This window comes from Dysidea avara, chromosome 2, assembly GCF_963678975.1.
Source record: "Dysidea avara chromosome 2, odDysAvar1.4, whole genome shotgun sequence".
Taxonomy (NCBI): Eukaryota; Metazoa; Porifera; class Demospongiae; order Dictyoceratida; family Dysideidae; genus Dysidea; species Dysidea avara.
This window is the reverse complement of record NC_089273.1, coordinates 44,255,647-44,278,956: the sequence shown is the minus strand read 5'-3', so window position 1 is coordinate 44,278,956 and position 23,310 is coordinate 44,255,647. Positions and strand designations below refer to the sequence as shown.

General features: G+C 38.3%; 2 protein-coding genes across 3 annotated transcripts in view; both read right to left on the bottom strand.

Moving 5' to 3' along the window:
* LOC136247440 (uncharacterized) overlaps window positions 1-14,378 on the bottom strand; it is a 145,412-nt gene extending 131,034 nt beyond the window's left edge. For both annotated transcript variants that reach the window (XR_010697545.1, XM_066039159.1), the window contains exons 1-2: window positions 14,269-14,378; window positions 5,372-5,737 (exon numbers count right to left, since the gene is read on the bottom strand). Coding sequence is in view for 1 of the 2 variants with exons in the window: in XM_066039159.1 (XP_065895231.1) it covers window positions 5,372-5,723 (352 nt within the window). In the remaining variant the exon portion in view is untranslated. The remainder of the gene's footprint in view (window positions 1-5,371; window positions 5,738-14,268) is intronic.
* LOC136247441 (uncharacterized) overlaps window positions 1-23,310 on the bottom strand; it is a 248,238-nt gene that overhangs the window by 198,537 nt on the left and 26,391 nt on the right. The window lies entirely within an intron of this gene.

The window sequence follows — 23,310 nt, the reverse complement described above, 5'->3', positions numbered from 1 at the left end:
TGTGCCAAATTTCAAGGTGATTGGAGTATGCATTTGCGTTTTATAGCAATTTTTGCAAGTGTGCGAAAACACGAAGAAAAAAACCAAGAAAAAATCAAAACTTTGGCAGCTCGTATCTCAGAAATGGCTGGAGTGGTTTCTTTCAAATTAGGTATGTGGACTCCCCTGGCTGGCGGGAAACGCTGTAGCAAAGTTGGTTTCAATCGGATAAGGGATCACTAAGATACAAAAGTGTGAAAATGAGATTTTCTTTCTTCCTGTCAATATACCCACGGTATGGCGCCGGTTTGTTGGGCCACACAACACACTATCGTGTGTCTTGATCATAGAAAGTCCTTGCAGTAGTACAGAAGAATCAGATTACAAACCACTGAGTTATGATCCCAAAGCCAACTACATGTAGCATATGCGAGATCGAGATACTCTAATAGAATAGTCAACCTAATAGAACATTCAGCTACGTTCATAACTTACTCCATTATAGAATTATATTACATTGCAAGTTATTCTGTAGGGAGTTCAGCTACAAACAGTTAATCTTATATACAATTCAGCTACAAGCAAATCCCTCTGTAGAGAGTTCAGCTACAAACATGTGGCTGTAGAGATTGAGAACATTATAAGTCACACCGAAGAGAGTTCAGGTTACCCTGTAGAGAGTTCAGCTACAACATTACAAGTCACTCTGTAGAGAATTCAGCTACAAACAAGTCACTGTGTAGAGAGTACAGCTACAAAAAAGCTACCCAGTAGAGAGTTCATCTAGATCAGCTACAAACAAGTTACTTTATACAATTTTCAGCTAAAAGTAAGTCACTCTGTAGAGAGTTCAGCTACAAACAAGTCACTGTGTAGTACAAACAAGCCACCGTGTAGCTGGAGAGTTCAGCAACCAATCAAAAAACCACCCTGTAAAGATTTCAACTATACAAACAAGTTATAACTCTATAGAGAAAGTTATAACTCTACTAGCATATTAAAAATTATAAATTTAAAAATGAGGCAGGAATCCAAGCAATACAAAGTAGTGAAACAAGAGATGAACAATGGTAGCTATTAAAGGATAGCTCAGTGGGAAATCCCTACTTTGGCATTGAACACAAAATAATTGTTATACCATGCTAAAGTAGGGATTTCCCTCTGAGCTATACTGTAATAGCCACCATTGTTCATCTCTTGTTTCACTACTTTTTATAGCTTGGATTCCTACTTTATTTTTAAATTTATCATTTTAATATACTAGTTTGTTTAGTTTTTTTGATAAAGGATACAGCTAGCTATAAACATGTAACCAATCTATTAGGATGACTGCTGTATTAGAGTATCTCGGGTCAGCCTGCAAAAGATATGTGCATGCCCCAAAAAGGAGTGCGGTCATCGTGGTTTCAATGTAAAAAGTTTTTTTTTTACCCCGGGCTAGATGGTCTGCCCTTGCCACCACCCCCAGCACCAGTTGGCATGTGCTGGACAACTGTTAGAAGATAAAACAGGTTGGACTCAGTAGTCCCTGTGTCCATCAAAGCGGCCAATCTCTGGAGAGACGTCAGCTGATCGAAGTGACATGGACCTGCCACCACAGTTGCACACTGTCGCAGAGCTCAACAATGAAAAAGACAGTGTGCACCTCATCCAGGCCAGAGTACGGCTATACATTCGGCGGGACAGTAGGTCAGCCTGATGTCTATAGAAAACTGCTGCCTCTTTTCCCATACCCCCAGTAGTAGTTACAAACAAGGGGGGGAAAAGAAGCCTGCTCTACCTCCCTAATGCGGTTTCCATATTCTCGCTTCTTCTGTAGTTTGTGGCACAGATACAGTGATGGAATACTAGATTGGCTGTAACTCCATGCATTAGGGTGAAAGACCCTTACATCAAAGAAGGCACTCTAATACTATGAATCGATTGTGGTTTCGATCGATTCATAGTATTAGACTAGAGAATCTCGAATCCGAGCTTGAATCAGCCTACCAACTTGAAGGTGTGTGGTCACAAATAAAGCTAACATAAAAGGGGCATGGTCATGTTGGTCTCGATCGATAGATCGAAAATACGTAAAATAAAGAATGGGCATGATGTCATGGCCTATCGTGGAGTACTGGTACCTCCGTACTCTGCTTCATACAGTAGCGTAGTCTAAGCGCCTTAAATAATTTTGTGGTGTCTATAATGCTGCTTAAAGAAAGTGTTGATATGGAAAATTAACGCCTCGATATGGTTTCGTTGGATGAAGAAGAAGACAAGCAGCCTGACTGAAGATAAAAGAAAAGATAAGGAGCACAAGGCGTACACTCATCAGAACCCCAAAAGGCACATTCCACTGGTGAGTTTGTTGTTGTGACGTAAAATGGTGACCGTGCGCTGCTTCATTTGGGCTCTAGGCTTGTAACTGTGGTGAGTGAGTGAGTGAGTGAGTGAGTGAGTGAGTGAGTGAGCGAGCGAGTGAGTGAGTGAGTGAGTGAGTGAGTGAGTGAGTGAGTGAGTGAGTGAGTGAGGCAGTGAGACGAAATTTCCAGTTTTAAAGATTTTTTAAAAATTCTATATCCGGCCGCCAGTAAGCATTTTCTTGTTTTTTAATGCTACATTTAATGCTAGATGGACTAATATTATTCCGTAAAAGTGATTTTAGTCGCATAAGAAGTTTCTAAGTTGGTTTTTAAAAGGCGATGTTTTTGGTGGCGTGCGTCATTTTGGAGGGATTCCTACTTAAACACTACTACCATACTGTTTGATAGAGAGATCAGCTAGAAACAAGTCATCCAGTTAGAGAGATCAGCTAGAAGACATCACCTTATAGAGAGTTCAGTTACAAAGAAACCACCATGTAGAGAATTCAGCTTCAAAAAAAAATCACCCTGTAGAGAGTTCAGCTATGAACAGATCACCCTGTAGAGAGTTCAGCTAGAAACAATTCACCTTGTAGAGAGATCAGCTAGAAAAAGTCATCCTATATAGAAATCAGCTAGAAGGATCACCTTTTAGAGAGTTCAACTACAAACAAATCACCCTACAGATAGTTCAGCTACAAACAAGTCACCCTGTAGAGAGATCAACTAGAAGAAGTTACCTTGTAGAGAGTTCAGCTACAAAGAAACCATCATATAAAGAGTTCAGCTGTAAACAAATCATCCTGTAGAGAGTTCATCTACGAACAGATCACCCTGTAGAGAAATCAGCTAGAAGAAGTCACCTTGTAAAGAGTTCAGCTACAAAGAAACTATATAGAGAGTTCAACTGCAAACAAATCATCTGTAGAGAGTTCAGCCAGAAAAAAGTTCACCTTGTAGAAAGATCAGCTAGAAACAAGACACCCTGTAGAGAGATCAGCTACAAAGAAACCATCCTGTAGAGAGTTCAATTACAAACAGATAACCCTATAGAGAGTTCAGCTAGAAACAAGTCACCATGTAGAGAGATCAGCTAGAAACAAGTCATCTAGAGATCAGCTAGAAACAAGTCACCCTGTACAGAGTTCAGCTACAAAGAAACCATCCTGTAGAGAGTTCAGCTACAACCAAGTTACACTATAGAGAGATCAGCTAGAAAAAAATCATCTTGTAGAGAGTTCAGTTGCAAACAAATCACCCTGTAGAGAGTTCAGCCACCCTGTAGAGAGTTCAGCTAGAACAAATTACCTTGTAGAGAGTTCAGCTACAAAGAAACCACCATGCATGTAGAGAGTTCAGCTGCAAACAAATCACCCTGTAGAGAGTTCAGCTAGAAACAAATCATCCTGTAGAGAGTTCAGCTAGAAACAAATCACCCTGAAAAGAGTTCAGCTACAAACAGTGAGAGTTTCAGCTACAGTTCAGTTATGTAAGAAGTCACCTTATTAACTACAGTATGTGATAATCATCATTCAATGTTAAACATACAAATATTTAATCAGACAAAAGCTATACGCACAATTACTTCCTTTGTTCCACAATTCCTGCAGTAAAGAGAATAAAAACAAGTTAAAAGGAAGCACCAAAGCCAGTTTATGGACAGCTTTGTGGCTTGCAATACAAAAAGAAGTGATATATAAACCAAAACAGCCAAGCTGTAAAAAAAAAGAGTGCGGTCCCCAAAAAGGCCAAGGTGAAAAAAGATGTGAAATCCAAGTTGGCGGCCAAGAAATGGCTGTGATGGTAGGTTAATGGCAAAAATTTTAATTACGACAATTCAGGTGAATGTGGTGCTCAATGCTAGTGGAGGAGGCAACGCAAATTTACCTGAATTGTCGAAATTAAAATTTTTGTCATTAACCTACCATCACAGCCATTTCTTGGCCGCTACCTTGGATTTCACATTTTTTTTCACCTTGGCCTTTTTGGGGGCCGCACTCTTTTTTTATAGCTTGGCTGTTTTGGTTTATATTTGAATATATTTGCGTTACTTTATAAGACATATGTTAGGCCGCACTTGGAATACTGTGCATCTATATGGAGCCTTAGTCTTGCTAAAGATATTGACGTATTGGAGAAAGTCCAAAAGCGGGCTACAAAGATGGTTAGGGGCCTTGGACACTTGCCATATGAACAGAGGTTAAAGTCTTTAGACTTTTACACTTTATTTCGTCGACGCCAGCGTGGTGACCTCATTGAGGTCTTCAAGATACTGAATGGGTATTATGAGATAGACCTTACAAAGTTCTTTACTTTAACTGATGTCAGCAACACTAGAGGTCATCACATGAGGCTTTTTAAATCTCACACCAGACTGAATGCTCGATCTAACTTTTTTACCCAACGTATCATTAACAGCTGGAATAGTTTGCCTCAGGAAGTAGTCACAGCTCATACTATCGCTTCCTTCAAGTCAGAGTTAGACGACTATTGGTCTAGTTCAGGATATGGATATGAACAAAGGCTAACAGCCTAACTCTACATAATTGTTTGTACTGTGTGTATATCCATACAATTAATAATAATAATAATAATAATAATATCCTGATAACCAAAATTAATAAAGTAGCTCAGCAGAGGTAGATCTGGTGTATGTAAAGTCAAATGTAATAGTAATGATATGGTACTAGTGATAAAAGCCAATACTAATGACATACCAGTACAATAAATCATTGTAGCCATTTTATGGATTTTGCACTGCTGTTTTTACAATACTTAGAAATCTATAGTTTCGATATTGATTATGTAGATACATAAACCTAGGACCTCCATTATCCAAACACTTGTGTGCCAGTTCAATCATAAAAGTGTTCAGATAGTGAATTTGTTCAACTAATTATAATATACTCTAAAAGAACAGTCACTTATACTGTTTGGATAATTTATGGTTTGGATAATCAAGATTTGATAATCAAAGTTCTACTGTACAATTTACAGGCTGTAGCTTATTTATCAGTAAGGTGATATACATTCAAGTAATAACTCACCAGTTGTACCAGCTGACTTGTCTCTTTCACTTGTTGTTGGAACCTCTTGCATGCCTAACTTATCTTTGATTTCAGCTGCTAATGATTTTAAAGTGTCACTATTAAATTCTGTCATAGCTGATAGCAGTTTAATAAAGGATTCATCGTTACCAATTGTTAAATCTCTCTCAATTGTATTATTAAGAAAATGATCTGCTGCTTCTGCTGTTGAGTTTTTTTCTCTCACTTCATGTTTAAGATTACCACGAAATAATCCTTTCGAGTTCAACTTTGCTATAAATATTACATCTTTCATTGGCAATGAAATGATCAACTTTTCATTAAACTCATTGAATACTTCTAAGGAATCCATCTTTAATCAGAAACCTTAAGGAGGACCACAGTACATATAAACTTTAAAAGGTTCATAACATAAGCATTCGTGCATTTGTAATTAGGAGAGATGTGTGCGATACAGTGGTACCAACTAAATACATGAAAAAATTACAAACAGCTAATAGCTTAGTAGGAGTAGATGGAATCCCTCTCCAACTTCATGAAACTGCTTTAGTGAAAATGTAAGTAGGAAACACTACTACTATATGTCACAATTTTGAGCAACCATCACATAAAAAATCACAACCATAAGCAATCATTTATCAAATAGACTCAATCACAGGAAACATATGTTTCACTGGATAGTTGTTATATTAATAAAAATGGTGGAATTCCTATAGAGGGGTAATTACAATTCTATACTGATTGTCATCTTTTAGGAATGGACAAAGGTTATTAATAACAGTTTGTGTATTTGAGGCTGAATTTGGAAGCAAGTTCAGCCTGCACCATCAATAATGTTTGCTCTCTATCACTCTGAAAGCCCATGACAGTCTATTGTCAATTTCTACATTGATGTTAGTCACTAAACAACAAAAGAAACAGGCAAAGCCTTGGTCAAGACCAATATACTCTGAAATTATCACAGAAAAATGCAGTATGGCTAGTCAAACTTGGTCTGTAATGTACTGGTAAGAATATGTATATGTAGTCCAGGATAGTCATCTAAAAACTGCCAATAAAGTGAAGAAAATGACCCAGAATTGATTGGGAGCTGGATGTTCTTTACCGTTGAACTGCTAAATAACCACAGTGTTTTAATTTTTGTGTGCATTTTTACAACAAAAAAAACTCTTACATTTTGCAAAACTGACATGCTGAAAATTTGCATGGAGGTGCTCATAAGATTTTAATGAAATTATTTTTGATGGCCTTAGGAGTACCAGTTTTGGTTATTGGCTAGACAATGTTCCAGTAATTAAAACATGCAAGCATACCTGAAATCTACAATTGGGTTAGTTATGGCAAGAGTACATAATAATAAAAATATATTTTAAAATTATTATGTACTCTTCGTTATGGTAGAGTGTAACTGGTTAGTTCGACTCCACAACTACGTATTCTATCAGGGAGGCAGCTATTGACATTGACACAGAAAGACAATATCACATGGAATACCTCTGCCAAAAAACATGCCTGATGTATACATAAAGGCGAAGGTTTATTTGGAGGAAATAGAGATGAAGGTGCATTTGGAGGAAATATGGGCAAAGGTGCATTTGGAGGAAATACGGGTCTCCATAATTGTACTCACATTACAATTGTGTGAAATAGTAGTTACTGTACATAAATGTTGTACTATAAAATACATAATAAACATTAGACACAAAGATGTAGGACATACCAGTCATGTATCTGATAAACGCAATTAAGGAAGCTGCATCTACAAACTGCTGTCATTTATGTAACACTTCAAATTAGACTCACACATCAGAATGTTTGATAGCCTGTTTACGTTATCATTCACAAACCTGCCAGCATAAACCTAATGCCTCACCCTCCCTGATGATTCATCCTAACCACTCATGCCTTGTACTTAGTACTTTTTGACTAGATCTGTGCATTACTTCTTAGACTATGGACAGTACATATGTAGTGTAGTTGGGATTCACCCAAAAATGGCAACCTTGACATTTATGCTACTAAGAGCACCATACAAATAATGCATGACAGCTTACAGTATATTGGGAATGATTTACAAAGAAATATTCACAATGTATTCTTCTTCATTCACAAGAAAACATTCATGTGGAGCAATCTTTGCCCTATGTCCTTCCAATGTTACTTACTGATGCTTACAATGTGTTTGTTCAAATCATGTGGCATTGTGCATGACTGAGGCTAGCGTCATGTGTAGCAGTTTAGCATGAAGATAATCTTGGTAGCTGGCTACGATCATGCTCACACACCACACGACTGTTACTTTGTTATTTGATTCAAACACTACTACAAACCTCAGTATAACTCTCCTCACTTGCTGTATAAAGGCTGATTTAATCATGTAAGGAAGGGTAGAGTTTCTGTGCAAGTATGGTGCAGCTATAGCACAGCATAAATTTTATAAGTTATGTATATGCCCTGTAAGGAAGAATGAGAAGGTTCAATATCTTTCTTTTTAGTAAAAAAAAACAAAACAAAAAAAACTTTTTAATTAGACATATGATGGGGAAAACCATGCAAGAAAATATTCATGAATTCACTGTGAAAATTTGCAAACTTTCTTTCGCAAATGATTCCCAATATAAAGTATGCCTTTGCAGTACAATGTTAGTATACATATATAAACCATCAAATCTATACAACTTCATAGCATTGGTTTATCAGGTATATGAACTATGCAAACATTACTGTTCAAGTATCACAAAGTATGATAGTGTTTACTTAATAGAAAGGATCATGAATCGTGATCCAATTTTAGAAAATCAGTTTTAATGTCACATTTAATACACATACTGTAGAAATCTACACCTATATGTGTCACCACTAAAGCACTTATGCACCTGTTAATATATTTCACAGAATTTCTGGTAGTTTGGGGTACTGACCACTGATCTAATCACAGAGTAGTATCTTTTTTTAATCATATTAAATATTCCGGTAGTAAAATGTGACATTAAAACTGATTCTCCAAAATCTGGTCACAATTAAGGCATGGGTTTTTCTGCCCAATAAAATCCAACTTCACTTTTTCTTCACACTAGTTGGCGGTATTGGTTATGTATGTAAATAACAGGTATAATAAAGTCCACTATAACCTTCAGAGTCACCCCCACACTCTTCTGATCCCAATAAAATTAAACATACCATTTATTGCAATGCCGCAATAAAGAGGTCTAGCATCAGTTAATATTATAACTAACTGCTCTACTTTGACTGCTATTTTGAAACCACATACTGCATGGATGGTGTAGTTCAGTAGCCTTAGAAACCACAGAGGACAACCAACACTTATAATACAGGAACCAAAAAGTTCAATCTTGCTACAAGTCATGCACCCATTAAAGAGTTCAGTTATCTTACAGCTCGCTCAGTAAAGAGTTCAGCTACAAACAAGCCACCTTGTGCAGAATTTAGCTACAAAATAATATGTCCCGTGGAGAGTTCAGCTAAGCAATAAGTCACCTTGTAGAGAGTTCAGTTACAAACGAGCCACCCTGTCGTAAGCTGAGTTATGTTGCAGGTCACCGAGTAGAAGGTTCATTAATAGACCAAGTCACCATGTCAATAGTGTATATTACAAGTCACCCAGCTACAAGTTTGTTCCAATTCACTCTGTAGAGGTTTCAGTTATGTAAACTCTCTCTTCTCCCTGTAGTAAGAAAAAAGGAAAGTAAAAGTAATTACAAAAGGGTGTGATATGTATCTACACCTAAACAGCCTAGCTGTAGAAAATATGGTACGGCACCCAAAAAGGTAAGGGTGAAAGAAAGTTATGAAAGCAAATGTGGCGGCCAAGTGATTGTAAGTTAATTGCAAAACTTTTAATGAAGGAATTAAGGTCAATAATGCCTTCACAGCATTGTTGAGGTACTGTATAACTAACCCAAAGTTTCCTTCAAAATGCTACTAATAGGTTGTTAAAACTTCTTTTTTTTCTGCCGACTGACTTACAGTACTTAATAATGTTCTCAGACAAACATATGGCTAAGGGTTTGATTTTATAGCTACTAGATGTTGCTTTAGCCTGACAGGTGCCTTTGGCATAGTGTACCACAGTACATGCAATGTAGCCATCATGGACTTACTATTTTCCTCCTTTGTGTACTATTTCACTGGCAGTGCAAGGTGTCATTTTGCGGTGTCATGTTATGGCCTTCTTGTAGCTATATGAATATGTAGCTATAGCGTTAATCATCTGCATTTTCTGTAATGACTGGATTGATTATAGAGATTCCTTTTATATTGTTCCTTGTTTGAAAAGTTGTGCAACAGGGTTTATAGCCATATGTTATTATATTTTGAAAAACAATCCAAATCGCACATTAGAAGTTTCGAGATAAATGGTTTTAAAAGAATTTAAGTCAGCATAAGTTGCTAAGGATACTAAGCATGCGTATAAAATTCACACAAGAGATGCATCTATCTATTATCTTTCAGACCATGTAGTTTTCCACCAAATAAGATAGCAAATCTGAGCTGTTGGATGAATGAAGTAGTATCATAAGTGCTCACAAAGGGGTAAAGGGTGGTGGGGTGGGTAAGAGATAGACTTCAAAATGGAGTCCAACAGCGTTGAAACTGGGTCGGGTCACCCGGGTCACACTCTGTCCACTTTAAAAATTATCTGGGTCTGACCTGGATTGGATCACGTGCAAAGCAAATTGTTTAGTTGGATGGTACAGAAGTGTATAAATGTGTCATAGTCAAGTCCTGATGCAACTCAGCTTCTTTTGTGAGCCATGCCCACTTATCGGATGACTGCCTGCAACCATATGTGCACCCACTCCAATTTATCAGTGATATTAAAGTCTACCGATATGCAAAAAACTATGCTCATAGCTGCCTGCTGGCTTATGTGGAGCCACACCCACTAATCGATTGTTATTGTACAAGATAGGTAAAGGCCAGTTTCTTTCATAAGCCACGCCCACTTTATATCGGGAATGTGTCATACTTTTTAAATTGTGGTGTGTTAGGTATGTACAACACCACACCTACTTGCAGGAAAACTATCATGAAATTTACGTGGAATAATGCCCACTGACTACCATCGTTAAGTATAGACACCCTTGTGCTTATGCACTAGTCAGCACTCAAAATGTAGCAGTTGGTGCACGCCTCACTTTAAATTAATCTGGGTCACATCCCGGTCACCGGGTAATCGGGTCAACAGTAGTGACCTGGTTTCAATGCTGATGGAGGTAGACCATGACTGGAGTCCAGACACGAGGTTACAGGGTTGTGCTGGCTTCTTAGTGACTGATATGTAGCAAAATCAACAGAACAAATGTCTGGCAGACATTATCAGGTCATCCACCAGTACATCACTGATTCATGCCAAGCTATGCCCTTCACAAGGCCAGAAACCGCCATTCGAGCTCTCCACATCACCCATCTGTTAAACCCAGTTGAGTAGCACTGAGGGTCAAAACTAACCATATGATAATGAAGCTATCCACTGGTGGTGTTAGTTTGATTTTTCTTGATGTGCGAATTGGATCAGTTTTGTAAAATCTGGCCACACATATATAGCTGAAAACACGGTGCAATGGCCACTTTAATTGATGGTTGTGGCTTAAGCACTTGAGGCAGGTTCCTGTAACATCATAAGCTCGAAGAGACACTTTCTCAAGAATAGTTTGTAAATCTAAAGTTGCAGAAACATGATTTATTTTACCATGCATATACTGTACCACCACTGTGAGTGTTACCTGGTAACCGGCATCGTGAATTACTCAATTAATAAAAGACAAGCCAGACAATTCAGATAATAAGATCATTGTATATACCTAAAACAAAATTTTTAATTGGTCTTTTCTAATGAAAAGTGCATGAGTCGGTTGTGCAGATGTCACTAGTTTTCCAATTGGAGATATCTGAGATGGGATAAAGACATTAGAGGGAAAAATACATTGGTAGTTATAGAGATGGAGATGGACCAAACTTGATAATCACATTGCATAATTGTGAATCTCTCACTCTGTATCTGACTCTGTCTGTCTCTCTCTCTAGCAAAGCCTTCAGCAGCCAAGCTAGCATGGTCATGCCTACCCAGGTTCTATGAGTAGTCAGCACAGGCAAATCCTAAGGACTGATAACTCACAGAAGGCTACACCATGTCTCACAGGTGAAAGTGTGGCCACCAGTATCCCACCTAGACCTTCAACCACTACGGGAGACACAGACAGTTGGCATTAATTTTGCTTCCCCAGGTGCTCATTGATACTACACCTTGGTTGAATAATTTGAATAAAGGTTTTCTTTTTCTTACTCAAGTAAGCAACAACACCATCATTAGCATAACTTGGCATTGAATCTGGAACCTTTTGATTACCAGGCCAATTGGTGCTCTAGCAAATTTGCTATGCTGGTACGCTTGCACACACACACACACACACACACACACACACACACACACACACACACACACACACACACACACACACACACACACACACACACTCATACATACACAAAGGAAAGCCTACGGCAGCCATTCAAAACACAGCTATCACCCAGCAAACCAGCACTGGGATTCCTGTGTACCACTCAGGTGACTGAGCCTTGTTCAGGTGAATCCTCCTGGGGAAAGGATAGCAACCCAGAGGAGGATTGTCCAGGTCTCATGGAGAGAGACCTGAAGTTCTACAATGACCCCAACACCGCTAGACGAGATAAGGATAGTTGGACAACTTCCCCAGTAAACAACAGGTACCCATTGATGTTACAGCGGGGTGGGCTGCTCATCCCAGATGACACCATGCCACAGGTCCCCATTTAAACAGCTGGGTAGACTGGAGAAAAAATCTTCTTGCTCAACTAAACAACAACACTAAATTAGTGTAACCAGGCATCAAACCTGGAACTTTCCCATTACCTGGCTGATACTCTAGCCACTTAGCTATACTCACACGTACGCACGCACGCACGCACGCACGCACGCACGCATGCACACACACACACACACACACACACACACACATGCATACTCTAGCTGGTGAGCATAACATTGGGCATTGAACCTAGAATCTTTTGATTACCAGGCCAATGCTCTAACCAATCTCGAATTGCCTGATCGCATTTTTCTCTTTGTCATTGGGTAGGGAGATAAAAGGGTCTGGTCTAATTCAAATCCCACAATCGTCTTGACACGTCATGTAGTTACATCACAAGTAGACAGTATTTTTGGCCCAATGCACTTAAACTCCTCTATAATAAAATTAATGTAGTACAACAATAACCAAAGACTCTGCTTACTTGTGAATCAATAAAAGACTTATAACTGATTCAATTATTGCTAGATGCCAAAGCAGCTTTAGACCTTGATTAGTTTGTAAATGTGGGCTTGTGATTCATAGACATGAGTGACTATTATTTGAAAAAACACATCACATTTCTTTGGTTAACACTACCAAATTATCCGAATGAGTGTGGGATTCGAACCAGACCAAACTTTTTTCTCCCTACCCAATGTCAAAGAGAAAAAAGCGGTCTGGCCACACAAGACTACCAATTGGTTGTGCTACCTCACTCACTCACTCACACACACACTCGCGCACGCACGCACATGCACACATGCACACACCGGCGAGCATAAGGCCGGGTAAACTTGATTCTTGTTTCTCATCCACAAAAATTTGGATTTCCATGTGGGCAGGGGATCATTTTCATCATTCATTATTAAATAAAATGCTCCAAATCAGGCTGTCTGTTGCTATAAAGGTCCTTTTAAACTAATACTTGCATTTTACCACTGTTTCTGAGGTGCAAGAAACATTTGCTGTGCTGTAAAATGATGGCCAGCTTTCTTAGCATCAAAATACATGCGCACGTGATAGATAACAGCAATAAGGAAATTAGAGGCGGTAGGGTAAAATGGGATGAGAGCAGGGATGAGAAACAATTAATTAAGTTTGCCTGGCCTAACATTATGAAAATAAGCGCCACTGAAACTCACTGGTCACTGTAAAGTTTAAATAACAATAGCAACAACAACTAGCAGTGTTGGGCAAGTTGCTTTTTAAAGTAACTAGTTATATATTACATATTACTTGCAACTGAACTATTTAGTTACAGTTACATACTACCCATAAAATAAAGTAACTATAATAATAATACATATTATATTACTTTGTGTCCACAGCCTTAAGCTGTCACGTGTGAAACTACCACCTTATCACATGACATGATTGCATTGTTGGACAATGTGCAAATCTTGGTTATAAGTAAGAAGCTGGTGAATAAGCTTCATTCAGTATAGGCTTCATTACTTCATTAGGCCAGACGTTACTCGGTGGATTACTAACGAGATTAGTAACTTCGTTATTTGTAGTAATAATATTACATAATATTAGATTCGTTACAGTAACTATATTACTTAGGTTACGCGTTACATTTGTAAGTAAAACAACTTGCATTATATTACCTGTTTTATAGCGTATTTTGTTATATTACTTAGTTACCACAAAAGTAATAATATTACGTAACGCGTTACTCCCAACACTGATAACTAGTGGATTCTGGTCTCATGCCCAGACTGCTTTTTTTTCTTTTTGTGTGTGTGTTTTCTCCGCCCCCACACAAAAAGAAAAAAGCGGTCTGGGCACGAGACCAAGTGGATTCTCTGTATAAATAGTGCATGTACAGGGTATATTACAATTACAATATTATGAACTATGCCTCTATGGTAACACACGATTTTACAACAATAACATGTTCAGTATGCGTGGGATTAATAATCTATGGTTCGGTGTAGTCAAGGCACTAATTAAACCTCGAATTAAACCACAATAATGTCGTTTTCGCGACTGGGAAACGCAAGGTGAGTCCTGTTGGTTATACAATGGTGATAACACACGTACCTGTTACCTCCTTGCGGTATATATTACGTTGTACGGATGACAGATTTAGTGTACGATCAGTCACTTTCCGCAGACTGGCTTTTTGGATTCGCCCAAATCACGGAGAAAACCGGAAAATATTTCGAATTCCTAAGGAGGATACGAGTGACATTGTTAGCGGCGTGAGTGACGTGGGCGTAAATTTAATTTTATTCGCATTTTATGTGATGTTGGCATGTTATTGTAGCTAGTAAGTGAGCTGGCATTCACCCATTTTATCTCGCCTGCTTTTATGGTTAACTGTAGCCGTACCGGTACGTGCTGTCAGAAAACACATAACTGATTTTATTATGCAAATTTACTGTCAATCAGACATAATTTTACAGTGACAAACACTAAAGGTTACACACATAAAAGCAATATTGTGACCGGGCCTGCAAAAATAGGACATGTGGGCACATAAAATTTGCCTGGGCTACTTTTTCACGTTTCCATCACTCATCACTCACTCACTCACTATGTAGATTTACATGGTCACTCACTATGTAGATTTACATGATTAACCTATAGCTCACAACTATGATGATTCTGCTTACAACTCTTTGCTTTTTCATAGTACTTGGCATTTATCCTTTGTGTAGCCAGGGCCGCCCAGAGAAATTAAGGGGCCCAGAGCAAAGAATTAAAGTGGGAAAGGAGAGTTCCACTCTGAATCACAACTTTAGCCTAGCTGTAAGTCAAAGACCAAAAAAAAGGTCATAACATGCCAACAATGACAATAACTGCCCCTCACCATGCAACTATATCTCCTTATTTATAACTACATACATAGCTTGCTACTCTGCTCCTCTGAAGAATACAGTAACTGCTGGGGCCTCCAAGGCCCCTTTCAGGCTGGGTCCCAGGGAAAAGTGCCCCAGTTTCCCCCCTGTGGGTGGCCCTGCATGTAGCTACTCTTGGAAGGCTTACTACTAATAATGTGTAAACTATCAAACTATAAAACAAACATCAAACTGTTAACTTATGGGCATTAATTAGAAATTCAAATTTTAGGGGTGTGAGTTTTGCTGCAAGAGTGATAGTATCAGTTATATATGTAGCTGATGAGTAGCTAATGGTGAGTTATTTGTGGTGAGGTGGTTAGTTGCATAGTTAAGGAAGAAACAGTATAATACTAACAGCTAGTTGTCTAGCTAATGGTTGGACAGCTAGTAAGCTAACCTCAAAGGGGTTTCCAGAAACCTCGGAAACCCACCCTGTAATACGTAGGTCCAGTTCAGCCTTGGTGATTCTATCAATGATTCCAATTATAATACTCAAACAGTATCTTATACTTGACCCTTTGGAATAATAATTTATATAGTTGCTATTGGTATACACTCAGGATTCTTTATTGCCTTTTTCTCTCAGGTTTCCATCATAAAATATAAAACTTTAACAAAGTAATCAGAACTTTAAAATAACAGTTCTCAACAACAATACTTTGTTACTTGCTCAGTTCTGGAATTTTCTACCTTTAATTAACTGTACCCTCAGTAAACTATTATATATGCAAGCACAATATGTGACCAGGCATGTGAAAATAGGGCATGTGGGCATAAATGACACTCCATCACATAACAGAAGTAGGATCATGATATCTGCATTGTGTAACTTTTATTGTGAAGCCAACCAATTAAATAGTTATGAAGTGCTGAAAATTATGTGACCATTGAATAATGAAATCAAATAAGACAACGTTTATGTGCCTGCATTCCCTTTTCACAGGCCCAGTCACATTTTATAACTTACAGGGTATGTTTTCATAATCTTAACCCCAATAGCTAATCCCTGCGCCATATATTTGTGTCCTTGTTATGAATACACTTACATATTGCTATAGCAGTTTTGTTAGGTAAGTATGCAGGTAATTTGGAAAAACAGGATGCATGTTGTCAGGCCACATTAATCTGTATGCTTATTAGAGTTGTACTGACAATCGGATCGGTAATTGGTAGAAGCTGATAACTAGCTGTTTTTACCATAATCGGAAATCAGTTGTAATGGACTGTGGCCAGCAGATTACAGTATTAGTCTACTCAGCTTCAGCAGCTGCAAGGACTGGTGTCAAAGGCTCTGGTATGTACTTAGGTAATTTGTTTATGTCTTGTGGTAACCACTAAGGTAAACAGTGATGGTTCAGGTCCTAGCCTACCTGTGTGACTAGCAACTTTGAGTGTACAATCTCACAGCATTGGCTTTACTAGCTGTACTTTTAGTGGAGTATGCACAAGTGTAACTTGTAGAGACCTACAATCGGGTATCGGTTAAATATTGGTAAAACAGGGTAAAAATATATCGAATATCGGTTTTCCCTAAAAAGTGAGAATCCGTACAACACTAATACGTTTGTTACCTATCCCTTGTATGATGTAAAGCCTGATAATAAGTATTGTGTGCATGCTAAATTTAAGAGATGTAGCAAAAAAAGGAACTAGAAAAACACAGTACCATCACAATAACATCAATTACCTTATAAGTATTAATTATTAATCTAAAGTACTGTCAACTTCGATTCCGATTTCAATAATGAATTAAGTAGGACCTGTCCAATTGCAAGGTCTCATCAGAAAGCAAGGTAGTTCTGAAGTGAACCAGACATTATAACATTCAGCTTTTTGTTCAATAGTAAGACACTAAAGCTATAAATATAATATTTTGTCAATGGCTCTTGTTTCTTCAATTTGCATAGCATCCAACTGTTCAACTGAAGAAGCACAATAGATGATTGCTTGAGTCTAGCTGTGGAAATATAATTGCAACTGTCTCATTTGATCACAGTTGATTATTGTTTTTGATTATTGTGTTTACAACTGAGAGAAGTATTGGTATACTCTGACTATTTTATACAACAGTCAATTAGCCATGCATCAGAGGTCAAAGAACCAGGTAATATCACAGTACTACAATATAGGGTATTATATGCATTATATTATTATGTGACAGAATTTTTGAAAATAACCCATATGGGTGTATGAAATACTTAAAATTTTCTTGTTAGTAAATTCCTCTTTTGAGCAGATGATAGTTCTTAGAGTTTTTTGTATGGTATATTTAAATGTATTACAACTATAAGTTTGTTATTCTAAAAGTAAATATGTGACTGGGCCTGCGAAAATAGGGCATGTGGGCACATGATTTTTGCCTACTTTTTCAAATTTTCATCACTCATAACTTTTGTTAATATTATAGTATGGCTATGCAATTTTCAGCTCTTAGTAAACATTCAATGGGCTTTATGATGCAAGTTACAGAATGCTAATATTCTATTCCAGTACTGAGATATGACCTGTAGCATGATGGGGTGTAGTTTGTGCCCACATGCCCTGTTTTCGCAGGCCCAGTCACATATTTTAAGTGTCAAATGCACCCATATGGTTGATTTCCACACTTTATTTACATAGCTAATAGTATGAAAATGCATGGCTTTACATGGCATCATACATATAAGGACCCGCCGATTATGCTCATAATTTTACCTATTATGCTATGCTGCACTGCTCAAATATTTACCTATTATGCTTTAATTTATGCTCAATACTTACCTGTTATGCTCAAATTATGCCCAATTATTTATGCCTCAGTTCTCATGCTCTGCTAATAATTTTCAGTTTATGGATAAATAACAAGTGGCTGAAGCACAAACTTACTTGTCAAAATGCATATCACAGAAAAGATCGATATACTCTAATAGAACAGTCAGCAATGTGATTGTTCTATTAGAGTTACTGACTGTTCTATTAGAGTATATCGATCTTTCCGTGATAGCTATTTTGATAAGCATACTATTATACAAATATTCTACCTATTATGCTAGCATTATGCTCAATGCTTTCAGGCACCTATTATGCTCACAATTATGCCAGCATAATCGGCGGGTCCCTAATTGTGTAATAACTTCCCAGTACCTACAGCTGTGCAAACACAATTTGCACCAAGTATGCATCTATTTACTAGCTATCACTGAGTGTGTGTATACATTTCTGATACCCAAAATTAGCCCTGTTTTGGGCAGCTTTTCTCGAGCGGGTAATAATATCACAGGTGGTAGTAATAGGGTGGGAGGGTGGGGGGCGGTGGGTAGTAATAGGGTGGGAGGGTGGGGGGCGGTGGGTAGTAATAGGGTGGGAGGGTGGGGGGCGGTGGGTAGGCTTAATATAGGGGTATAAAATGAAGCAAGAAGACGATTGGAATCCAGAAGCCAAGTTTGGGCTCTCCATGGCCCTCAAATCACTCCAAATTGACTGAGAACACTATTGGCGAGCTCTCTGTGAAGTCCCAGCACACTGCACACCATTATCACAAAGCCATGGCCATTCAATGGCACCAATCTCCCACTCGTAGCTTTGACAGGGTCGGAAGAAAGCTGCCACAGAAACCAGACTTGCCAGTCCTGAAGGAAGTACAGTGTGGAATATGATAGTGTATTAGGCCAGCAATCCATTTCTGGTAAAAACGTAAGTTTGATTTTGTGTGTGTGGAAGCCTTGTTATGTGAAATCCGGTCATATTTTTGTCTTTAACTCCCTGAAACTGTAATTAACATGTTAAAGCATGGTATCAAAATATAGATCTTGTTGATAGAAATACGTTGGTTTTTATTTGAAGTAAATAAGTTAATTCATTTCAAAGTTATGATCGTTTTTACTAGCTACAAAATCTGATAAATTTATGCATAAATATCTGCCCAAAGGTAATTCACACCTCAAGGGCAGGTAAATTTATTGGATTCTGCAGCTAGTAAAAATGACCACAACTTTGTAATGAATTCACCTATTGACTTCAAATAAAAACCAAGTTGTTTCAACCAACAAGATCTTTATTTTGGTACCATGTTTTAACAAGTTATATAATGCCTCAAGGCGTTAAAGACAAAAATGATAAAATTTTCTGTACAAAAATGGCCGTAAAGGTCACCAAAGGTCAAATCAGCAATGGCACTATATCTAAAAATACATGTATTTATGAGTACTATTTATCTAATCAAAAACAGCCAAGCTGTAAAAAAAGGTGTGGCCCCCAAAAAGGTCATGGTGAAAAAGATGTGAAATCCAAGGTGGTGGCCAAGAAATGGCTGTGATGGTAGGTTAATGGTAAAAAATTTAATAACGACAATTCAGGTGAATTTGGCGCCAAGACCAAGCGGCACAAAATTCACCTGAATTGTCGTTATTAAAATTTTTACCATTAACCTACCATCACAGCCATTTCTTGGCCGCCACCTTGGATTTCACATCTTTTTTCACCATGGCCTTTTTGGGGGCCATACCTTTTTTTACAGCTTGGCTGTTTTTGATTAGATATCACTTCTTTTTGTATTTGTATACTGCAAAACCGGCCAATGGCTAGCGTTGGGTTTTTTTTAACCCATGTATTTTTTTTCTTTACCACAGGAAGAAGAAAAGAACTTAAAGAAGATTTTTAATACTTCAATTATTTTTGATTTTATAAGTAAGTATACAAATTATATACATAAATTATATTAATTTTATTACATGCCCATTATTCCCCACAGGATATTATTTTGCAGCTGATCTCTCTACTGAGTGACTTGAAATGTAGCTGAACTAACTATAAGGTGACCTCTTCTAGCTGATCTCTCTACAGGGTGATTTTTTTCTAGATGAACTCTCTACAGGTGATTTGTTTGCAGCTGAACTATCTACACGATGGTTTCTTTGTAGCTGAACTCTCCACAAGGTGACTTCTTCTAGCTGAACTCTCTACAGAGTGATTTGTTTGCAGCTTAACTCTCAGAGTCTACATGATGGTTTCTTTGTAGCTGAACTCTCTACAAGGTGACTTCTTCTAGCTGAACTCTCTACAGGGTGATCTTTTGTAGCTGAACTCTGTACAGGGTGATTTGTTTGCAGCTGAACTTTCTGCATGATGGTTTCTTTGTAGCTGAACTCTCTACAAGGTGACTTCTTCTAGCTGATCTCTCTACAGGGTGATTTGTTTCTAGCTGAACTCTCTACAGGAGATTTGTTTGCAACTAAACTCTCTACATGGTGGTTTCGTTGTAGCTGAACTCTCTACACGATGGTTTCTTTGTAGCTGAACTCTCTACAAGGTGACTTCTTCTAGCTGATCTCTCTACAGGGTGATTTGTTTCTAGCTGAACTCTCTACAGGTGATTTGTTTGCAGCTAAATTCTCTACATGGTGGTTTCTTTGTAGCTGAACTCTCTACATGATGGTTTCTTTGTAGTTGAACTCTCTACAAGGTAACTTCTTCTAGCTGAACCCTCTACAGGGCGATTTGTTGTAGTTGAATTCTCTACAGAGTGATTTGTTTGAGGCTGAACTCTCTACATGGCAGTTTCTTTGTAACTGAACACTCTACAAGGTAACTTCTTCTAGATGATCTTTCTACAGGGTGAATTGTCTGTAGCTGAACTATCTACAAGGTAACTTCTTCTAGCTGATCTCTCTACAGGGTGATTTGTTTGCAGCTGAACTCTTTACATGATGGTTTCTTTGTAGCTGAACTCTCTACAAGGTGACTTCTTCTAGCTAAACTCTCTACAGGGTGATTTCTTTGTAGCTGAACTCTCTATATGATGGTTTCTTTGTAGCTGAATTCTCTACAAGGTGACTTCTTCTAGCTGATCCCCCTACAGGGGGATTTGTTTGTAGCTGAACTCTCAACAAGTGATTTATTTGCAGCTGACCTCTTTATGTGGTGGTTTCTTTGTAGTTGAACTCACTACAAGATGACCTCTTCTAGCTGATCTCTCTCCAGGGTGACGTGTTTCTAGATGAACTCTCTACTGGTGATTTGTTGCAGTTAAACTACATAGTGGTTTCTTTGTAGCTAAACTCTTTACAAGGTGACTTCTTCTAGCTGAACTCTCTACAAGGTGATTTCTTTGTAGCTGAACTCTCTACATGATGGTTTCTGTGTAGCTGAACTCTCTACAAGGTGACCTCTTCTAGCTGATCCTTCTACAGGACGATTTGTTTGTAGTTGAATTCTCTACATGGTGATTTGTTTGAGGCTGAACTCTCTACATGGCGGTTTCTTTGTAGCTAAACTCTCTACAAGGTAACTTCTTCTAGCTGATCCCTCTACACGGCAATTTGTTTGTAGTTGAATTCTCTACACGGTGATTTGTTAGAGGCTGAACTCTCTACATGGCGGTTTCTTTGTAGTTGAACTCTCTACAAGGTGACCTCTTCTAGCTGATCTCTCTACAGGGTGATTTGTTTCTGGCTGAACTCTCTACAGGTTATTTGTTTGCAGCTAAGCTCTCTACATGGTGGTTTCGTTGTAGCTTAACTCTCTACACGATGGTTTCTTTGTAGCTGAACTCTCTACAAGGTGACTTCTTCTAGCTGAACTCTCTACAGGGTGATCTTTTTGTAGCTGAGCTCCCTACAGGGTGATTTGTTTGCAGCTGAACTCTCTACATGATGGTTTCTTTGTAGCTGAACTCTCTACAAGGTGACCTCTTCTAGCTGATCTCTCTACAGGGTGATTTGTTTCTAGCTGAACTCTCTACAGGTGATTTGTCTGCAGCTAATCTCTCTACATGGTGGTTTCTTTGTAGCTGAACTCTCTACATGATGGTTTCTTTGTAGCTGAACTCTCTTGAAGGTGATTTGTCTGCAGCTGAACTCTCTACATGATGGTTTCTTTGTAGCTGGACTTTCTACAAGGTAACCTCTTCTAGCTGATCTCTCTACAGGGTGATCTTTTTGTAGCTGAACTCTCTACAGGGTGATTTGTTTGCAGCTGAACTCTCTACATGATGGTTTCTTTGTAGCTGAACTCTCTACAAGGTGACCTCTTCTAGCTGATCTCTCTACAGGGTGATCTTTTTGTAGTTGAACTCTCTACAGGGTGATTTGTTTGCAACTGAACTCTCTACATGATGGTTTCTTTGTAGCTGAACTCTCTACAAGGTGACCTCTTCTAGCTGATCTCTCTACAGGGTGATCTTTTGTAGTTGAACTCTCTACAGGGTGATTAGTTTGCAGCTGAACTCTCTACATGATGGTTTCTTTGTAGCTGAACTCTCTACAAGGTGACCTCTTCTAGCTGATCACTCTACAGGGTGATCTTTTTGTAGTTGAACTCTCTACAGGGTGATATGTTTGCAGCTGAACTGTCTACATGGTGGTTTCTTTGTGCCTGAACTCTCTACAAGGTGACTTGTTTCTAGCTGATCCCTCTACAAGGTGACTTCCTCAAGCTGATCTCTCTACACAGGGGTGGATCCAGAGTCTGGAAAGAGGGGGGGCACCTTGCTGTAAAAAGTTGAAGAGCAAAAAAAAAAAAAGAAAAAAAAAAAAAAAAAAAAAAAAAAAAAAAAAAAAAAAAAGGTCACAACAATAATAGCTAGTTATCCTTTACCAAATATATTATATCACGTATGTTATGTAAAATAAAATCCTATTTATAGCTTCATAAGTAAGCTGCACTGCCTCATGAACATTGTGACTGCTTTATTAGAGTAATTGACTGCTCTATTAGAGTATCTCGATCTTGTATGCAATTTCTTGAAGGGGGGGGGGCATTTGCCCCAAATGCCCCATCCTGGATCCGCCATTGCTACAGGTTGATTTGTTTGTAGTTGAACTCTCTACAGGGTGATTTGTTTGCAGCTGAACTCTCTACAGGGTGATTTGTTTGTAGATGAACTCTCTACAGGATGGTTTCTTTGTTACTGAACTTTCTATGAGGTAACTTTTTTCTAGCTGATCTCTCTACAAGGTGATTTCCTCTAGCTGATCTCTCTATAGGGTGACTTGTATCTAGCTGAACTATCTACAGGATGATCTTTTCATAGTTGAACTCTCTACAGGTTAATTTGTTTGTAGCTGAAATGTATATAGGGTGATTTGTTTGTACCTGAACTTTCTACAGGGTGATTTCTTTATAGCTGAATGCTCTGCAGGGTGATTTGTTTGTAGTTGATCTCTCTACAGGGTTTCTTTGCAGCTGAGTTCTCTACAGGGTGACTTCTTCTAGCTGGACTCTCTCTTGTTTCTAGCTGATCTCTCTACAGAGTAACTTGTTT